Raw genomic sequence first — 19655 nt, 5'->3', positions numbered from 1 at the left:
CGCAAGGCACTGTACTTACTAAATATACCTACACATTACCACACACTAACAAACGCCTACTGTACACGTCAACATAGTTTAGTTAGGTTTGACTTAACCACATATTTATGGCCACCATGATGGGTTTAACTAGAATGAAGTCATTCTGTAACTACAGTATAGGACTCAAATATAGTGGGGATAGGTAAACACACATACTTGCGAACATAAGCAACCATTTAAGTTTCTCTGGCTCAAAATGCGTATCAGCCAATTAAAACTGTTGATTTACTTGCACGTGACAGAGCTCTGAATTGTAGCTGAGGTGCATTCAGTTCGCTTGAACGTTGAACGCTTTGTACTGAACGACACGTTTCCCAAAAACGTTATCGTACGTTGTTTAACAGACTGTTTGGTGGGTGTGGCTTGAAGCAATGAGTGACTTATTTAAAAGGGCAGTGGCCATGCTGACTGCGTTCCACAACCCAACCCTTCCTCGTTTTTTAACTGGTCCTTCAGTACAGCATCGCTCCGTTCAACTGTACGTTCCAGAATGTAAAAACGTAGTGAATAGAGCACTGGTCCCATCAGATAACATGGCACACGTTAGCCCTATGCTTATCTCACCAGGTGGCAGATTATATCCTGTAACAAATTCTTCATAAGATCTATAAAGATCATACTTTAAATCCCCCAACCAATATTATTTCTTAAAATAGGTCAACCTTGGCCACTTAAGGGATATTATAAACCTACAAATTCAAGGTTTGCTTTTGTTCCTCTGGTCTGTAACAAAATGTTCTGTGCCAATATTGCATTGATGCATCCTTGACTAGGCTACTAGCTACTACTAACGTTAGACATTTTCACATATGTCAAAATCCTGCGTTTTTGTTTCAGTTTCACACACATCCATGTGCTTTTATGGAAAAATTGAAATAAGGTTCTTACAACATGTGCATTTATCATACATCATAAGAAAAAAACAAGAGCCTCATGGATTTGTCTAGTAAGCAGTCATGTAGGCAACCATTATCACCATCACTTCTAGGCAGCACACACTGCTAAAGCGATAGACTCTAAATCAATAGTGCACTTTCACCATGAGCCCCCCGCATCAAGATTTTTTGTTCACCGCTGGTCCTTCATGCTCGATTCAAAACGTTTGTGACGAAGTGGATGACTATAATAATGTATAGCCTATAAAAACGTTATATGCCTTCATAGGAATATAGCCTACACTAATGTGTCCTAATCAGCTAAGCTCCACTAGGCATTAACCTCACCGGCCTGGAATCCGAGGCTACATATGGAATAGGACCTAGGTAGATAATGGGGTTCATCATAAATTGAGGTGTACCATGCAAAGTCCCATATGCATTAATAGGTTATAGCATAAGCAGGACACTATCTGATGGGAATTAATGTAGGTTATAGCTCTACTGTTGATTGGACGGTGTCTGGGTGAGCCTTTGTTTGCGTGGTGGTTAATTTATGTATTACCAAATGAGGAGAAACAAACTTCACACACCAGTCAGAGTTACACTTAAACTACATCTTTAATAATAAGAGCTTTGCATTAGCAATAACTTTCAATAATGCACCATTTCTAATGAACCATTTAACGTGACAACACAAAAGTACAACTTTTTATAGCCAAGATACACCCCTCTCAACCTACATGACGGACAACAGATACATAAAATGGTCACAAGGTTAAGATTTGTATGAAAGGTGTCTATAATACATAACTGACACAGCAGTTGTTGTCTGCTTTCATTGTATAGACCAGTGTCTGGTCCTCCTACTCCAAACTGGAACCATCTCACACTGGTACGTTATAGCACAAAAACATTACCTTGTGTTATCTAGAATGCTCTTTAGGTTTTATCACCCAAAGACATCGTAAATCTCCTCTGTCAGTGCTATCTCAGAGGCCCTCCTCAGTAGAACACACACAATAGTTAACAGAATACTCTATTCTGCAGAATAAAGCAACCATTATAATGCAATACAAGCATTATAACATAATCTTGCAATTTCCACAACAGATGGTACATAAATGGCTATGAAAATAATGGATAAGGTAAATCTACTGGACAAACAAATGCAACAATTTCAAACATTTTACTGTGTTACAGTTCATATAACTGACTCCGTCATTTTAAATAAATTCATCAGGCCCTAATCTATGGATTTCACATGACTGGGAATACAGATATGCATATGTCGGTCACAGATACCTTAAAAAAAATGTGCCTCACACTGGGCCTCAAGATCTCATCACTGTATCTCTGTGCATTCAAATTACCATCCATAAAATGCAATTGTGTTTGTTGTCCTTACGCCTGCCCATACCATAACCCCAACTCCACTATGGGGCACTCTGTTCACAACGTTGACATCAGCAAACAGCTCGTGCACACACACAACGCCATACACATGGGTAGAGAAATTAACATAAAATTCTCTGGCAACTGCTCTGGTGGAAATTCCTGTAGTCAGCAAACCAATTGCACGCTCCTTCAAAATTTGAGACATCTGTGACATTGTGTTGTGTGACAAACCTACACATTTTAGAGTGGCCTTTTATTGCCCCCCAGCACAAGGTGCACCTGTATAAAGATCATGCTGTTTAATCATCTTGATATGCCACACCTGTCAGATGGATGGATTATCTTGGCATAGAAGAAATGCTCACTAACAGGGATGTAAATAAAACATGAGAGAAATAAGCTTCTTTTAAATGGAACATTTCTGGGATCTTTTATTTCAGCTCATGAAACATCGGACCAACACTACATGTTGTGTTTATATTTTTGTTCAGTGTAGTATGGTCTACAGCAGGGCTGCCAAGCCTCTTCCTGGAGATCTACCATCCTGTGGGTTTTCAGTCCACACCTGATTCTACTTATTAGCTGCTCAACAAGACCTTAACTAGCTGAATCAGATGCACTAAATTAGGGTTGGACTGAAAAACCTACAGGACAGTAGATCTCCAGGAAGAGGGTTGGGCAGCCCTGGTCTACAGCATGTCTCCAACGCTGTTCCTGGAGAGAGACCCTCCTGTAGGTTTTCGCTCCAACCTCAGCTGCAACTAACACCGGTTGAGCTTACCAACCAACTAATTATTAGAATCGGGTGCGCTAGATTAGTGTTGGAGCGAAAAACCTACAGGACTGTAGCTCTCCAGGAACAGGGTTGGAGAGCCCTGGTCTACAGCTTATCGTGAGGTATTCTAACTCAGGCGAGACTTCCTTAATATTAGAGATTGCGTACCAGCTGTTGTTAACAGAGTCACACCACCCCCTTTGTGCTTACCCGATGCTGCTGTTCTGTCCTGCCGATGCATAGAAAAACCCACTAGAATATTATCCATGTCCTTGTTCAGCCAAGTTTCAGAGAAACATAGGATATTACAGTTGTTCAGGTCCTATTTATTGGATAGTCTCGAACGAAGCTCATCCAGTTTGTTCTCCAGTGATCATACATTAGCCAATAGAACAGAGGGCAGAGGTGGATTATTTACTCGTGTCCGTAGTTTCATCTGGGTAGCCGCATGTCGGCCTCTACATTGCTTTCTCTTTCGAGTGTTGTGGATTAGGGCCTAGTCTGGGGTGAGCAGTATTTCCTGTGCCACCGACTCATTGAAGTAGAAATCTTCATCCAATTTGAGGTTAGTGATCACTGTTCTGATAACCATGAGCTCTTTTTCAGTCATAGGAATTGATGGCGGAAACATTATGTACAAAAAAAACTTAAGATCAGTACAAACAAAAAAATTAAGATCAGCGCAAAAACCTCCACAAAATAACAGAATTGGTCAGGAGCCTGTAAAACGTCCGCTATACATTCCACCGCCATTTTCATGACAGAGCCATGACCATGTCTGTGACAATTATGTGGACTAGGCACTTTACACAGAGAGCAATTTAACCAGTCAGTCAAATACACGCGATAGTTGCTTTGATGATGTTGGACTGAGGTACGTTAAGGATGCTTCCATGAACAAGGAAAACCAACAACTATGTCAATGACTTGAACTGGTGAGGTCTAACGTGTGTACAATTTAGCGCTCTGTCAACTGCAAATAAATCTACGTTCTGAATTGACTGATACACATTTTGAGCCAGAGAAACTGTTCACATTTATATGGTTGCAAGTATGGCCAAGCAATGTTTAAAGTGTTTATTATTGGCATGTATGTCTGTGTAATATGTATCTCCTCTCTCTCTTCCAGGAGGAGGAGGGTCCAAAAGGTGCTGCTGGAGGACAACCAGACTACACCTCCTCCTGAACCCACAGAGGAATCAGCTGAGCAGCACAGGACCACACAGTCTCACGGAGGTGTGCCCACTGTTAACTTAATGTTATGACTATAATGTTATGACTACTGTTTTTTGAAGGAGGCGATATGATGTACAACATACTATGGAGAGTCGCACTCTTGCGACTTCGGTTGAAGGATCTCCAATCACGCCAGACAAGGCCAATGAAATCCGTGCCTCACTGGAACCCCCGCCTTCCACAGGTGATAAGTGTGAGGCTAGGATTCATGCTCTATAATGAGCCCAGGAATGGGCAGCGCAGGTCCAAACAGGTGTTGTATCTCATTTGCCTCCTTCAGGGAGCAGTAGTTAGTCATAATGTTACATTCCCTTTCAGTCTGTCAACTTTGGTACAACATACTATGGGGAAATATAATCATGCCCCAAGACGACCCCAATGGATACTAAATGAAATGGCCCATGGCAGACCACCCAGATGCGTCAGTCTGGGTATTGTGCACATGCCACACTGCCTAGTGACTTTCCCTTGTAAGCACACTGGGAGCAGTGACATCCAAGTGATAAAAGCTTACAAAAGTGTGTGGTGATGCCCAACTCGCCACGGCACAAATATCTCCTATAGTCAACCCTTTAAAACAACGCCCAAGACGCTGGCAGACCCCTGGTGGAGTGGGTGTGTACACATGTAGGTAACCCTTAACCTTTGCTGCTATATGCCAGGGAGATAGCAGCATCTCTCCCACTGGATTGTGGAGGCTGAGACAGTGCCCTCCTGTGAGCTGGATTAGCAAAAGAGACCAAAAGCTGGTCACACAACCGGATATCCCAGGTCCGTTCAATGTACAAGCGTAAAGCTTGCACCGGACACAGGACATGTAACCTCTGTTGCTCTTTAGAAGCAAAAGGAGGAGGCAAAAAGGGAAATAGCTCTAAAGCTAAGGACCTGTAGGGCATAGCCATAGAACTGAATACAGGAAGCATGTAAGGATAACACGGTCCCCAACACGTTTAGTCAAAGCCAGGAGCAGGGAGGTTTCGTAGGAGAGGATTGTCAGATCCACCGACTCCAGAGGCCCAAAGAGTGCCTCCAAAACCAGCGCCAAGTCCCATGTGGGCGGAATAGGTTTAGAGACCCGTCAGACGGCATTCAACTTAGAGGAACCCCACTACCAGGGGGTGGGTCCCTGGTGAGGCTCCGTCAATTCCCACATGACATGCTGGGATAGCGGCCATGTCCACTTTTAACGTGGAGAATGCCCGCCCCTGCTAAAAAAAGCTCCTGTAGGAACATAAGGATGTCCCTCACAGCGCACTGAAAAGGAATAAGTCCATTATCTTAGCACCAGAGCTCAAACGCTTGCCACTTGTACTCATACAACCCTTTAGTGGAGGGCGCCCTTGCAAACTGAGTGGTAGCAATAACATTGAGGTAAACCTCTAGTCATCAGATTACCCCGCTCAGGGGCTCGGCCCATAGGAACCGAATATCCGACCTCCTGTGCCAAACCTGCCCGTGTGCCTGGGACATCAGGTCCCCGCCTAAAAGGCGATTGATCTCTGCAAACAAAGGCTGCCTGGACCAACGGGGAGCCACAAGAATCAATGATCAACCCTCCCGGCGCACCCTCCAACGTTGGCTGAATCAGAACCACTGGCGGAAACGCGGAAAGGAGGGTACGAGGCCACTGGTGCGCCAGAGAGTCTGTTCCCAACAGGGCACTTGGGTCCCTCTTCAAGAAAAATATAACAATGACACTGCGCATTCTCACGATGCGTAAAGATCTACATCGGCTCTGCTGAAAATTCCCCATACCTGGGAGACCATCCAGGGGTCTAACCTCCACTCTTGAAAGAGAGGGTCCAACTTGGATAAAATATCTGCACCGGAGTCCTTGTGGTGTGCCGGGCGCCTGCAGGCTGACTTCGGTCGTCAGTTGAACAGCGTTTCCTCCGAAGACATTAGTGCAGCTGGCTTCCGGGTTAAGCGGGCGAGTGTTTGGTTTGGTGGGTCATGTTTCGGAGGACGCATGACTCAACCTTCGCCTCCTGAGCCCATTGGGGAGTTGCTGCGATGAGACAAGATCGAAAAAGGTGTGTAAAAAATATATAAATAACACCTGCACTGGAGAAGCAAACAAGAATGCGCTGCCCAGTGCCGCTCCCCAATGCCGGTCTCATTACTCCCATTCAACTACAAAAACAAATTCCCAAGACCCTTTTAATGACAAAATGAATACAGTTTATTAAGTTCATGCAGATTTCTTGTTGAGACGTGTACAGTTGAAGTCTGAAGTTTACATACACTTAGGTTGGAGTCATTAAAACTAGTTTTTCAACCACTCCACAAATTTCTTGTTAACAAATTATAGTTTTGGCAAGTCGGTTAGGACATCTACTTTGTGCATGACAAGTAATTTTTCCAACAATTGTTTAGACAGATTATTTCACTTATAATTCACTGTATCACAATTCCAGAGGGTCAGAAGTTTACATACACTAAGTTGACTGTGCCTTTAAACAGCTTAGACAATTCCCGAAAATGATGTCATGCTTTAGAAGATTCTGATAGGATAATTTACATAATTTGAGTCAATTGGTGGTGTACCTGTGGATGTATTTCAAGGCCTACCTTCAAACTCAGTGCCTCTTTGCTTGACATCATGGGAAAATCAAAAGAAATCAGCCAAGACCTCAGAAAAAAAATTGTAGACCTCCACAAGTCTGGTTCATTCTTGGGAGCAATTTCCAAATGCCTGAAGGTACCACGTTCATCTGTACAAACAATAGTACGCAAGTATAACCACCATGGGACCACGCAGTCTTCATACCGCTCAGGAAGGAGACGCGTTCTGTCTCCTAGAGATTAATGTACTTTGGTGCAAAAAGTGTAACTCAATCCCAGAACTACAGCAAAGGACCTTGTGAAGATGCTGGAGGAAACAGGTGCAAAATAATCTATATCCACAGTAAAACGAGTCCAATATAGACATAACCTCAAAGGCCGCTCAGCAAGGAAGAAGCCACTGCTCCAAAACTGTCATGAAAAAGCCAGACTACGGTTTGCAACTGCACATGGGGACAAAGATCGTACTTTTTGGAGAATTGTCCTCTGGTCTGATGAAACAAAAATAGAACTGTTTGGCCATAATGACCATCGTTATCTTTGCAAACCGAAGAATACCATCCCAACCGTGAAGCACGGGGGTGGCAGCATTATGTTGTGGGGGTGTTTTGCTGCAGGAGGGTCTGGTGCACTTCACAAAATAGATGGCATCATGAGGAATGATGTGGATATATACAGTGGGGAGAACAAGTATTTGATACACTGCCGATTTTGCAGGTTTTCCTACTTACAAAGCATGTAGAGGTCTGTCATTTTTATCATAGGTACACTTCAACTGTGAGAGACGGAATCTAAAACAAAAATCCAGAAAATCACATTGTATGATTTTAAAGTAAATAATTTGCATTTTATTGCATGACATAAGTATTTGATCACCTACCAACCAGTAAGAATTCTGGCTCTCACAGACCTGTTAGTTTTTCTTTAAGAAGCCCTCCTCTTCTCCACTCATTACCTGTATTAACTGCACCTGTTTGAACTCGTTACCTGTATAAAAGACACCTGTCCACACACTCAATCAAACAGACTCCAACCTCTCCACAATGGCCAAGACCAGAGAGCTGTGTAAGGACATCAGCAATACAATTGTAGACCTGCACAAGGCTGGGGTGGGCTACAGGACAATAGGCAAGCAGGTCGGTGAGAAGGCAACAACTGTTGGCGCAATTATTAGAAAATGGAAGAAGTTCAAGATGACGGTCAATCACCCTCGGTCTGGGTGCAAGATCTCACCTCGTGGGGCATCAATGATCATGAGGAAGGTGAGAGATCAGCCCAGAACTACATGGCAGGACCTGGTCAATGACCTGAAGAGAGCTGGGACCACAGTCTCAAAGAAAACCATTAGTAACACACTACGCCGTTATGGATTAAAATCCTGCAGCGCACGCAAGGTCCCCCTGCTCAAGCCAGCGCATGTCCAGGCCCGTCTGAAGTTTGCCAATGACCATCTGGATGATCCAGAGGAGGAATGGGAGAAGGTCATGTGGTCTGATGAGACAAATTAGCTTTTTGGTCTAAACTCCACTCGCCGCGTTTGGAGGAAGAAGAAGGATGAGTACAACCAAGAACACCATCCCAACCGTGAAGCATGGAGGTGGAAACATCATTCTTTGTGGATGCTTTTCTGCAAAGGGGACAGGACGACTGCACCGTATTGAGGGGAGGATGGATGGGGCCATGTATCGCGAGGTCTTGGCCAACAACCTCCTTCCCTCAGTAAGAGCATTGAAGATGGGTCTTGGCTGGGTCTTCCAGCATGACAACGACCCAAAACACACAGCCAGGGCAACTAAGTAGTGGCTCCGTAAGAAGCATCTCAAGGTCCTGGAGTGGCCTAGCCAGTGTCCAGACCTGAACCCAAAATAAAATCTTTGAAGGGAGCTGAAAGTCCGTATTGCCCAGCGACAGCCCCGAAACTTGAAGGATCTGGAGATGGTCTGTATGGAGGAGTGGGCCAAAATCCCTGCTGCAGTGTGTGCAAACCTGGTCAAGAACTACAGAAAACGTATGATCTCTGTAATTGCAAACAAAAGTTTCTGTACCAATTATTAAGTTCTGATTTTCTGATGTATCAAATACTTATGTCATGCAATAAAATGCAAATTAATTACTTAAAAATCATACAATGTGATTTTCTGGATTTTTGTTTTAGATTCCGTCTCTCATAGTTGAAGTGTATTTATGATAAAAAATTAGACCTATACATGCTCTGTAAGAAGGAAAACCTGCAAAATCGGCTGTGTAACAAATACTTGTTCTCCCCACATAAATTTGATTTCCATTGATCATTTTTGTGTGATTTTGTTGTCAGCACATTCAACTATGTAAAGAAAAAATAATATTTCATTCATTCAGATCTAGGATGTGTTATTTTAGTGTTCCCTTTATTTTTTTTGAGCAGTATATATATATATATATATATATTTTTTTTTTTCCTAGCCCATGACTCCTCCGACCTGTGAATGGCAGCAAGCAATACGCAACATAGCGTCAAGTCTGCCGGAAACTCACACTAAGAAAAACACGTAAACGGAAGTGAACTGTGACCACATTAGCGTTTTTGTTATTAAACATTTATTTAACAACCTGAAACTCAAAATATGAGTCTTTAACTGCACATTATCACATACTTACCCCCACATAGTGTTTAATTCGCGTTGCAGACAGGACTTAGTTGATAGATGTTATCTCTTTAACGCCAGCTTGCTAAACATATATAACTGTATGGTTTATCACGCTCAAATAGCCTCCATCATGGAGGTGCTAGCGAATGCAGCCGTGGCAGAAATATGTAAAGTCGTAGACGACGATTATGCAGTGTTTCGTTTGCAAATAACTCAAAGCCAGAAAGAAAACAGAGGATTGCGGAGGAAACTACTGGAAATGAAGGTGGCACGGGAGCGCGTCCCTGTCAGTCGTCCCAATAGTTTCAAGATCTTCGACCGATACAGAGGAATGGCAAGAGGTACATTATGCTGAGGTTGCGCGGCCTGTCGCCCCGTTCCTCTATACATGTGATGTGTTACCAATAATTAGGTTTTGCTCAGTTTTTGGATTGTATGCATTATTATTTATTTAGCTATCTTGCGCAAATACACTATCATATTCTAACCAGATTTGAGATTTTCTGCATTTTCTATGTTTTTATTGACAAAATAAATGTGATTCATGGAACATAATACATTGATCAATAAATAGTGTATCAATAAGTTATGAGAAGTGTCACCTTACATCCTTGCCAATTGTAGACAGTGACAAAAGTGTGCAATATACCACTGAGCACTGGCAGTACCTAACCTAACCACCTCTTTTTCCCCCAATCACTCTCTCAGGTGAAGGACGTCTAACTGGAAGCCACAGGAGCTTTGTGAAGCCAGCGGCACACAATACATGGAGAGATGGTCAACAAATCACTGTTGATGAGGGGAATGGAACCTCAACCCAGCACATTATCATGATAGAGGTTAGTGTAATAGTGCTGCATAAAAAATAGTTAGCTCCCCTCATCTATTCACTTGCTTAAATGTACATCCTCATTTATCTGCCTTAGGGGACCTAGTGAGACTTCCCTACAGCATTGTTGTCCTTGTTATCTTCTTGTATCAGTCTGCAGAGGCTGCAGGTCCTGGGGTCAAGCAGGAGAGGTCTGAAGGAGAGGAGGACCTACGGCACAGCAGAGACATCCAGACTGGAGAGTCTGGAGCGCCCCCTGTAGCCACGGAGGACCCCACTACCACCCCAGCGCAGCCAAGAGCCCGACGCAGCATCACGGAGGTCAGTCGCCAATACTCCAGCCGCCAAGCCATAGACTGTTCTCTCTGCTTCAGCATGGCAAGTGGTACCGGTGCATCAAGTCTGACACCAATAGGCTCCTGAACAGCTTCATTCCCCAAGGCATAAGTCTGCTAAATGGCTTACAAAATTGCTACATGGACTGAGTTCACCCTTGTATTTTATTTTTGCACTGTCTCTATGCACACTCACAGGGCCTTACACACTCATGCACACTCCAACACACACACAAACACTCAATTCATAATTTCCTCACACGCACACCCACTTACATACAATCATCATATATGCTGCTGCTACTCTGTTTATCATATATCCTGATTCCTTGTCACCTTACCCCTATACATATCGCTCCAGTATCACTGCAAATTGTAGTATGGTACTAGAACTGACTATGTATATAATATGCATATTTACTTTTTTAGATTTTTATTTTTTATATTACATTGTTATTGATTACTGCATTGCTGGGTTTAGAGCTCGCAAGAGAGGCATTTCACTATACTTGTGCAGTTGACATTACAACTTGAAACAAGAAGAGGCACAAGTGGGTCCACACAGGAGAGAGGTCGTTCACACTGCAGGAAGAGGTTCTAATAGAGGAGCTACCTCAGGATACACCAGCAGAAAAAAACATTCCACTCTATAAAATATAAAGTTACCATTCCACAGGAATAGCTTCTGACGTTTAGATCAAACATGACAAAGATTAATTTTCATTGTTGAGAGCAGAGAAGATCCCACAGATAGTGTGGTATGAGCCTAAAATGTCTGTTTCATATTGTTTGTGCTGTGTAGGCTTTTTAATGTTCACAAATTTTCACAAAATACTTTTAATGAGGAAATGAATGCTGATTTATACATATGGTGCATTTAACACTTGTTTATGTTTACTAAACACAAAATAGGACTTTTCATTCTAAGATTTTCTTTGACTCTAGACCCACACACTAACAAACATCTACTGTACACGTCAAAATAGTTTGTCTTTTGTTGACTTTTGTCTTATCATAGCTGACACATATTTACCCACAACATCATATGTATGTCCACCATGATGGGTTGAACAACAATGAAGTCATTCTGTAACTACAGTATAGAACTCAAACATAGTGGGGATGGGTAAGCACTCCATGTTGAAAGTGTGTTTTATCTGTGTGTACATACCTGAGGGAGTGTATTCTGTGTAATCTGTATCACCTGTCTCTTCCAGGAGGAGGAGGGTCCAGAGGTGCTGTTGATGTGTGAGGAGGGTCTGGGGACCATGGTCATGGAGGACAGCCGGACTACACCTCCTGAACCCACAGAGGAACCAGCTGAGCAGCACAGGACCACACACAGTCTCACTGAGGTGAGCCCACTGTAAACTACTGTTTACTACTATAGCAATCCCTCATTGCCCAATCAGAAGATGCTCTATAGCAGGGTGCTCATATCAGATTTGTTTATCCAACATCCTCTCACTCTCTCTTACAGTCAGTAGACATGGAGGATGGGAAGCCTGATCTGCTGCTAGTCAAAGAGGAGACAGTAGAGGATGGACCAGAGAGCATTGATCTGCTGAGTGGACTAAAGATGGGGGAGCAAGGTCAGAGAGAAATGAATATATATATATATACATACAGTAATAGATATTCAATGGGAATAGTGATGCACCTGGCTATTATTTTCTCTTAATTTATCAAATTAAATCAATACAATGTATGTGCACGTACAAAAACACACATTAGAATGTATGAACTTGACCAGGTAACTAACTCATACCATATTTGTAAAGTCTATTTTGTAACCTTTTCCTGCAGGCGGTTGGCTGGAGGCTAACAAATACTGGGTGGCTGTCTTGGATTCTCTGACCCTGACTGGTGCGGCTAAGGGCTCGCAGGACGATATCACTGAGCAGGCCAGGACCAGAGGCGACATAGTGGAGGTCAGTGGATGGGACAGTGTCCTCAACTCTGGGCTGGGGAACAACACTCTTAACCACAACCAGAAACAAACAGTCGAACACAAAACAACCAAACTTAGTCTTCATCACAACAGACTGACTGAGACCAGGATGAAGCGTAGATTTAGTCTGTGGAGACTGGGAGGTGTCGGTTTGTGGCGGGAGAGAACAGACACTCTGCTAGCGATGCTCCGTCCTGCTCCTATAGTTGAGATTCAGAGAGACAGATGGCGCCTCAGGTTAATCCCCTACCAGGTGCTGCCATCAGTCTGCCTTCTATAGGATCTATCAACTGGAACATGGATCCTGCGACAACACAGACACTCTCCATGTCCGAATACCCATAATAACATCCGACATACTGTACTTAAACTGCGTAGTATGTACTCATTTTCATACTATTTATGATGTAATGCCTTTTAAAATGTATGCAGTATTCCATGGCTGTTGCGCACTACTCTGCTACGCAAATATAACTGGCTAGCTAGGCTAAATATGAAATTTGTATTTATTATTTGCCAGCAGCATACCACCCTGCATACCACTGCTGGCTTGCTTCTGAAGCTAAACAGGGTTGGTCCTGGACAGTCCATGGATGGGAGACCAGGTGCTGCTGGAAGTGGTGTTGGAGGGCCAGTAGGAGGCACTCTTTCCTCTGGTCTAAAAATATCCCAATACCCCAGGGCAGTGATCTTTCGGATGGGACATTAAACGGGTGTCCTGACTCTGAAGTCATTAAAGATCCCATGGCACTTATCATAAGTGTAGGGGTGTTAACCCCGGTGTCCTGGCCAAATTCCCAATCTGGCCCTCAAACCATCACGGTCACCTAATAATCCCCAGTTTACAATTGGCTCATTCATCCCCCTCCTCTCCCCTGTAACTATTCCCCAGGCCGTTGCTGTAAATGAGAACGTGTTCTCAGTCAACTTACCTGGTAAAATAACGGCTAAAAAATAAAAATTAAAAAAATTAGGGATGCCCATTAGCTGCTGCCAAGGCAGCAGCTACCCTTCCTGGGGTCCAAACACACCAAAGCACCCACATTACTTCTAAAACAACAGATAAAACAGTGAACTATGTTTGTACTGAATGAGCTAAAGATAAAACAGTACATCATATAACATCCCTACACCACCACATATCCACAACACAAATGTTCAATAACACCATATAACAATATCACAATGTATGTGTCTGTTGTACCTTTTGTGTGTGTCTCTTCACAGTCCCTGTTGTTCCATGAGGTGTATTTCTACCTGCTTTTTACATCTGATTATTCTGCTTGCATCAGTTACCTGATGTGGAATAGAGTTCCATGTAGTCATGGCTCTATTTAGTACTGTGCGTCTCCCATAGTCTGTTCTGGACTTGCGGACTGTGAAGAGACCTCTGGTGGCATGTCTTGTGTGGGGTATGCATGGGTGTCCGAGCTGTGTGCTAGTAGTTTAAACAGACAGCTCCGGACATTCAGCTTGTCAACACCTCTTACAAAAACAAGTAATAAGGAAGTCAATCTCTCTCCCACTTTGAGCCATGAGAGATTGACGTGCATGTCATTGTTCGCTCTCTGTGTACTTTTAAGGGCCAGCCGTGCTGCCCTGTTCTGAGCCAGCTACAAGTCCCTCTGTGACCACACTACTGAACAGTAGTCTAGGTGCGACAAAACTAGGGCCTGTAGTACCTGCCTTGTTGATAGTGTTGTTAAAAGAAGGTAGAGCAGCGCTTTATTATGGAGAGACATCTCCCCATCTTATCTACTGTTGCATCAATATGTTTAGGCCATGACAGTTTACAATCCAGGGTTACTCCAAGCAGCTTAGTCACCACAATTTGCTCAATTTCCACATTCATTACGAGACGTAGTTAAGGTTTAGGGTTTAGTGAGGGATTTTTCCCAGATGCAATGCTTATATTTGGTTAAATGACATTTAACCTAGTTTGCCTAATCAATAGCCTGCTTTCATAACAGAAGACCAAAAAACGATCTACAATTTTAATATTAGTTGATTAGGTAGCTAATTGGTTGGTTAGTTTCTCTACTGAAAAAGGATTGAACTTACCTCTGTCAGCCATTGTTCACCTTTCGGGCCGAACTCGGCTGAGAGTCAGCTTCGGGTGTCAACTGGACCAACACCATGTCGACTGATGGTGTCGCAAGGGTTTGTGTTACGGCGATAAGAGCTCGGGCTGATCAAGGCAAATTCATGGCAGATGGAAACATTTTATACTTTAGATTTATATTGTGAAGGGGAAAGGGGTGTTTGTCATCCCTGCGGTCAAGCTGCTGTTGGACATGGCCCTTTAGGTTGATGCTGATGTTTTATAGTGAAATAATGATAGTGCCGTAATTCATGTTTACTTGACCTGAAGTAGTGAAGCTGTGTGTAATGTTATGTTGAACCTTTTCCAAAGTATTCTAAAATTAATTTTATCAAAGCTAGGGTACCAGATTTACAGAAAAGTGTTACCATAGTGAAAGTTAGTCCTGTCGTGTATCGTTTCGTGCAATAAATGTGAATGTAATGCCATTTTGTTTAAATTAAATAGTAAATTGACTCTGTGCTGACTGACTAATGTTTGGTACTTGAATCAGTGTTAGAGATGAGCTTGACTGTGGTTAACATTTTAGAGTTTCTTTAGATAAACATTTATGCTTTTCTGTACCATCTTTGTTTGCAGTCTGCAGTCCATGAAGACCTGCTGATATCCGGTGTTACTGGCGGGAGAGACTGGACTTCTGAAGAGGCTGGCCACAAACCCTGGCCCCGGATCAGGACCCTGGATCAGGAGCCGTCACTCTTCCTTCCCCAGTCAGAACCCGGAACCAACCACGGGGGACAGAGACTCCACCACAACAACTACATAGAACAAAACCAGTGCACAGGTGGACTGAACCACCTCGGTCCTGGTGGTCATCTGAGAGACAGAGGCTCCAGTCCGCAGACCAGACCCTTCTCTTCACAGTCTCAGAGCAGGGATGTAGCAGGGCCTGGGGCTGATAAAGATAGACCCTCCTGTTCCTATGATACAAACACCACAGTATCCATGATGAACAGAGCAGGTAACCCTGGGCTTCAGCCTTCACAGAGAGTGGTGGGAGACCCCCCTGATGGTAGTCTATCAGCAAGTCTGTCTTCTCCTTCAGGGTCTCATCTAATGCCTGGTGACTGGGTTCATAGAAAGCCTGGACCTGGGTTTAGCCTTCCTCAGTTACCTCATGGTTACCCCATGAATACAGACAGGGTCAGGATGGGCGTTCACCTAGCCTATAACACCGCACACAATCCCAACAACACCCAAACAATGGCTAGAGGTCAAGGAGGGAGCTCAAAGACTAATCAACTGAGGGTGGCTCCTGCTTTTACCTCCTCTGATGTCATTGGGTCACAACATGGGAGGCCGAGCGTTAGGACGGACACAGACATGCCGTACGCCTGCCCCACGTGTGGGAAGCGCTTTGCTGAGGCAAATTATGTGAAGACGCACCAGACCGTTCACACCCTTCAAGTGCAAACTAAACTACAAGAGCTTATCAGACATAGGAGTGTCCACAACGAGGAGAAATCGTAGCAGTGCGTCTTCAGCTGTACGCAGGGGATGTCAGGGAATCATTCTTTAGCTGACAGATTGTTGTTATCGTGTGAAGTGTCTTGGGGTAAGAGGGTAATTAACCATACCCCTCATTATTCCTCTATTTAACTTGTTTTTAAGAGACAGTAAACCTAGGCTAGAACAAGGACAGTTGAATATTTACCTTATTGAGGTGATGTAGATGGAATAAAGTCATTCTATTCTGTTCTTTCTAAACAAGTCTGCTCTCAGCTTGAAAGATACTGATCGTATGAGATTTGAAGTGTAAGGTAATAACCAGTAGCGTATTTCAAAGAACAGTGCACATACTCTTTTCATTTAACCACACCCTTTGAACTATTACGCCAACCAATACGATCCTTCCTCTTCAGTGTAGACCGGTGTCTTGATTTGTCGAGATCTCTGAGTGGGAAGAAAGGTGCAAGGTTCAAACGTCTTCTGAATATATACCTAGTAATGGTGTTAAAGAATACATATCAACTACTGAATGTGAGATCCTGTCTTCTGCATAAATTAGTCATCAAATTTGATCTGATCATCTAAGTCACAACAATAGACAAACAGTGTGCTTAGACTAATAACACACAAATGGTATTTTTCTTGTCTATATTCAATACATAATTTAAACATTCACAATGTAGGTTGGGGAAAGTATGTGAGCCCATAGGCTAATGACTTCTCCAATCAATGAGATGAGATTGGAGATGTTCGTTAGAGCTGCCTTGCCCTATAAAAAACACTCACAAAATTTGAGTTTGCTATACACAAACATTGCCTGATGTGAACCAAGCCTCGAACAAAAGAGATCTCAGAAGACCTAAGATTAAGAATTGTTGACTTGCATAAAGCTGGAAAGGGTTACAAAAGTATCTCTAAAAGCCTTGATGTTCATCAGTCCACGGTAAGACAAATTGTCTATAAATGGGGAAAGTTCAGCACTGTTGCTACTCTCCCTAGGAGTGGCTGTCATGCAAAGGTGACTGCAGTGCAGAATGCTCAATGAGGTTAAGAAGAATCCTAGAGTGTCAGCTAAAGACATACAGAAATCTCTGGAACATGCTAACGTCTGTTGATGAGTCTATGATACGTAAAACACTAAACAAGAATGGTGTTTATGGTAGGACATCCACTGCTGTCCAAAAAACCCCATTGCTGCACGTCTGAAGTTTGCAAAAGTGCACCTGGATGCGCTACTGGCAAAATATTCTTTGGACAGATGAAACTACATTTGAGTTGTTTGGAAACAACACACAACACTGTGGAGAAAGAAAAGGCACAGCACACCAACATCAAAACCTCAACTAAAGTATGATGGAGGGAGCATCATGGTTATGGGCTGCTTTGCTGCCTCATGGCCTGGACAGCTTTCTATCATCGACGTAAAAATGAATTAAAGTTTATCGTGACATTTTGCAGGAGAATGTCAGGAGAATGTCTGTCCGCCAATTGAAGCACAACAGAAGTTGGGTGATGCAACAAGACAACAACCCAAAACACAGAAGTAAATCAACAGAATGCCTTCCAGAGTGGCCCAGTCAGAGTACTGACCTCAACCCGATTGAGATGCTGTGGCATGACCTCGAGCAGTTCACACCAGACATCCCAAGAATATTGCTGAACTGAAACAGTTTTGTAAAGAGGAATGGTCCAAAATTCCTGCTGACCGTTGTGCAGATCTGATCCGCAACTACAGGAAACATTTGGTTGAGGTTCAACCAGTTACTAAATGCAAGGGTTCACGTACTTTTTCCACCCTGCACTGTGAATGTTTACACAATGTGTTCAATAAAAACATGAAAACGCATAATTGTTTGTGTTATTAGTTTAGCTTCTCTGGGATAGGTGGGACGTTAGCATCCCACCTGGCCAACATCCAGTGATAATGCAGAGAGCCAGATTCAAATAAATTACACGCTGGAGGAGTTGCAAGCAAATGTGAGCTAACTGAATGAATATACAGTTGAAGTCGGAAGTTTACATACGCTTAGGTTGGAGTCATTAAAACAACTTGTTTTCTTTTTTTTCCTCCCTTTTTTCTCCCCAATTTCGTGGTATCCAATTGTTGTAGTAGCTACTATCTTGTCTCATTGCTACAACTCCCGTACGGGCTCGGGAGAGACGAAGGCTGAATGTCATGCGTCCTCCGATACACAACCCAACCAGCCGTACTGCTTCTTAACACAGCGCGCATCCAACCCGGAAGCCAGCAGCACCAATGTGTCGGAGGCTACACCGTGCACCTGGCAACCTTGGTTAGCGCACACTGCGCCCGGCCCGCCACAGGAGTCGCTGGTGTGCGATGAGACAAGGAGATCCCTACCGACCAATCCCTCCCTAACCCGGACGACGCTAGGCCAATTGTGCGTCGCCCCACGGACCTCCCGGTCGCGGCCGGTTACGACAGAGCCTGGGCGCGAACCCAGGGACTCTGATGGCACAGCTGGCGCTGCAGTACAGCGCCCTTAACCACTGCGCCACCCCTTGTTTTTCAACCATTCCACAAATGTATTGTTAACAAACTAGAGTTTTGGCAAGTCGGTTAGAACATCTACTTTGTGCATGACACAAGTCATTTTTCCAACAATTGTTTACAGACAGATTATTTAACTTATAATTCACTGTATCACAAGTCCAGTGGGTCAGAAGTTTATATCCACTAAATTGACTGCCTTTAATCAGCTTAGAAAATTCCAGAAAATGATGTCATGGCTTTAGAAGCTTCTGATAGGCTAATTGACATAATTTGAGTCAATTGGAGGTGTACCTGTGGATGTATTTCAAGGCCTACCTTCAAACTGGGTGAGGCAGTGGTAGCCTAGTGGTTAGAGCGTTGGACTAGTAACCGAAAGGTTGTAAGATTGAATCCCTGAGCTGACAAGGTAAAAATCTGTTGTTCTGCCCCTGAACACAAGGCAGATTACCCACTGTTCCTAGACTGTCATTGAAAATAAGAATTTGTTCTTAACTGACTTGCCTAGTTAAATAAAGGTAAAAAAATAAAATAACTCTGTGCCTCTTTGCTTGACATCATGGGAAAATCAAAAGGAATCTGCCAAGACCGGTTCATCCTTGGGAGCAATTTCCAAAAGCCTGAAGGTATGATGTTCATCTGTACAAACGATAGTTCGCAATATAATATAAACACCATGGGACCACGCAGCCGTCATACTGCTCAGGAAGGAGACGCGTTCTGTCTCCTAGAGATGAACGTACTTTGGTGTGAAAAGTGCAAATCAATCCCAGAACAACAGCAAAGGACCTTGTGAAGATGCTGGAGGAAACAGGTACAAGAGTATCTATATCCACAGTAAAATGAGCCCTATGTCGTCATAACCTGAAAGTCCGCTCAGCAAGGAAGAAGCCAGTGGTCCAAAACCGCCATAAAAATCCAGACTACGGTTTGCAACTGCACATAGGGACAAAGATCGTA

General features: G+C 43.4%; 1 protein-coding gene across 2 annotated transcripts; it reads left to right on the top strand.

Moving 5' to 3' along the window:
- The first annotated feature begins 9408 nt into the window (after positions 1 to 9408).
- Positions 9409 to 18241, top strand: LOC139418934 (uncharacterized). Of its 2 annotated transcripts, XM_071168721.1 has the most exons (8): positions 9422 to 9859; positions 10227 to 10357; positions 10501 to 10668; positions 11900 to 12037; positions 12163 to 12274; positions 12489 to 12613; positions 13157 to 13315; positions 15314 to 18029. In XM_071168721.1, exons 1-8 carry the CDS (start codon positions 9619 to 9621, stop codon positions 16202 to 16204), a joined length of 1965 nt encoding a protein of 654 aa, XP_071024822.1. In that variant the 5' UTR covers positions 9422 to 9618; the 3' UTR covers positions 16205 to 18029. The 2 variants fall into 2 exon arrangements, with proteins under 2 accessions (XP_071024823.1, XP_071024822.1); XM_071168722.1 differs by lacking the exon at positions 13157 to 13315 and having other exon boundaries at positions 9409 to 9859; positions 15314 to 18241.
- Positions 18242 to 19655: the final 1414 nt, after the last annotated feature.

This window comes from Oncorhynchus clarkii, chromosome 10 (genome assembly GCF_045791955.1).
Source record: "Oncorhynchus clarkii lewisi isolate Uvic-CL-2024 chromosome 10, UVic_Ocla_1.0, whole genome shotgun sequence".
NCBI classification, from domain to species: domain Eukaryota; kingdom Metazoa; phylum Chordata; class Actinopteri; order Salmoniformes; family Salmonidae; genus Oncorhynchus; species Oncorhynchus clarkii.
This window is presented reverse-complemented; position numbering and strand designations above follow the sequence as displayed.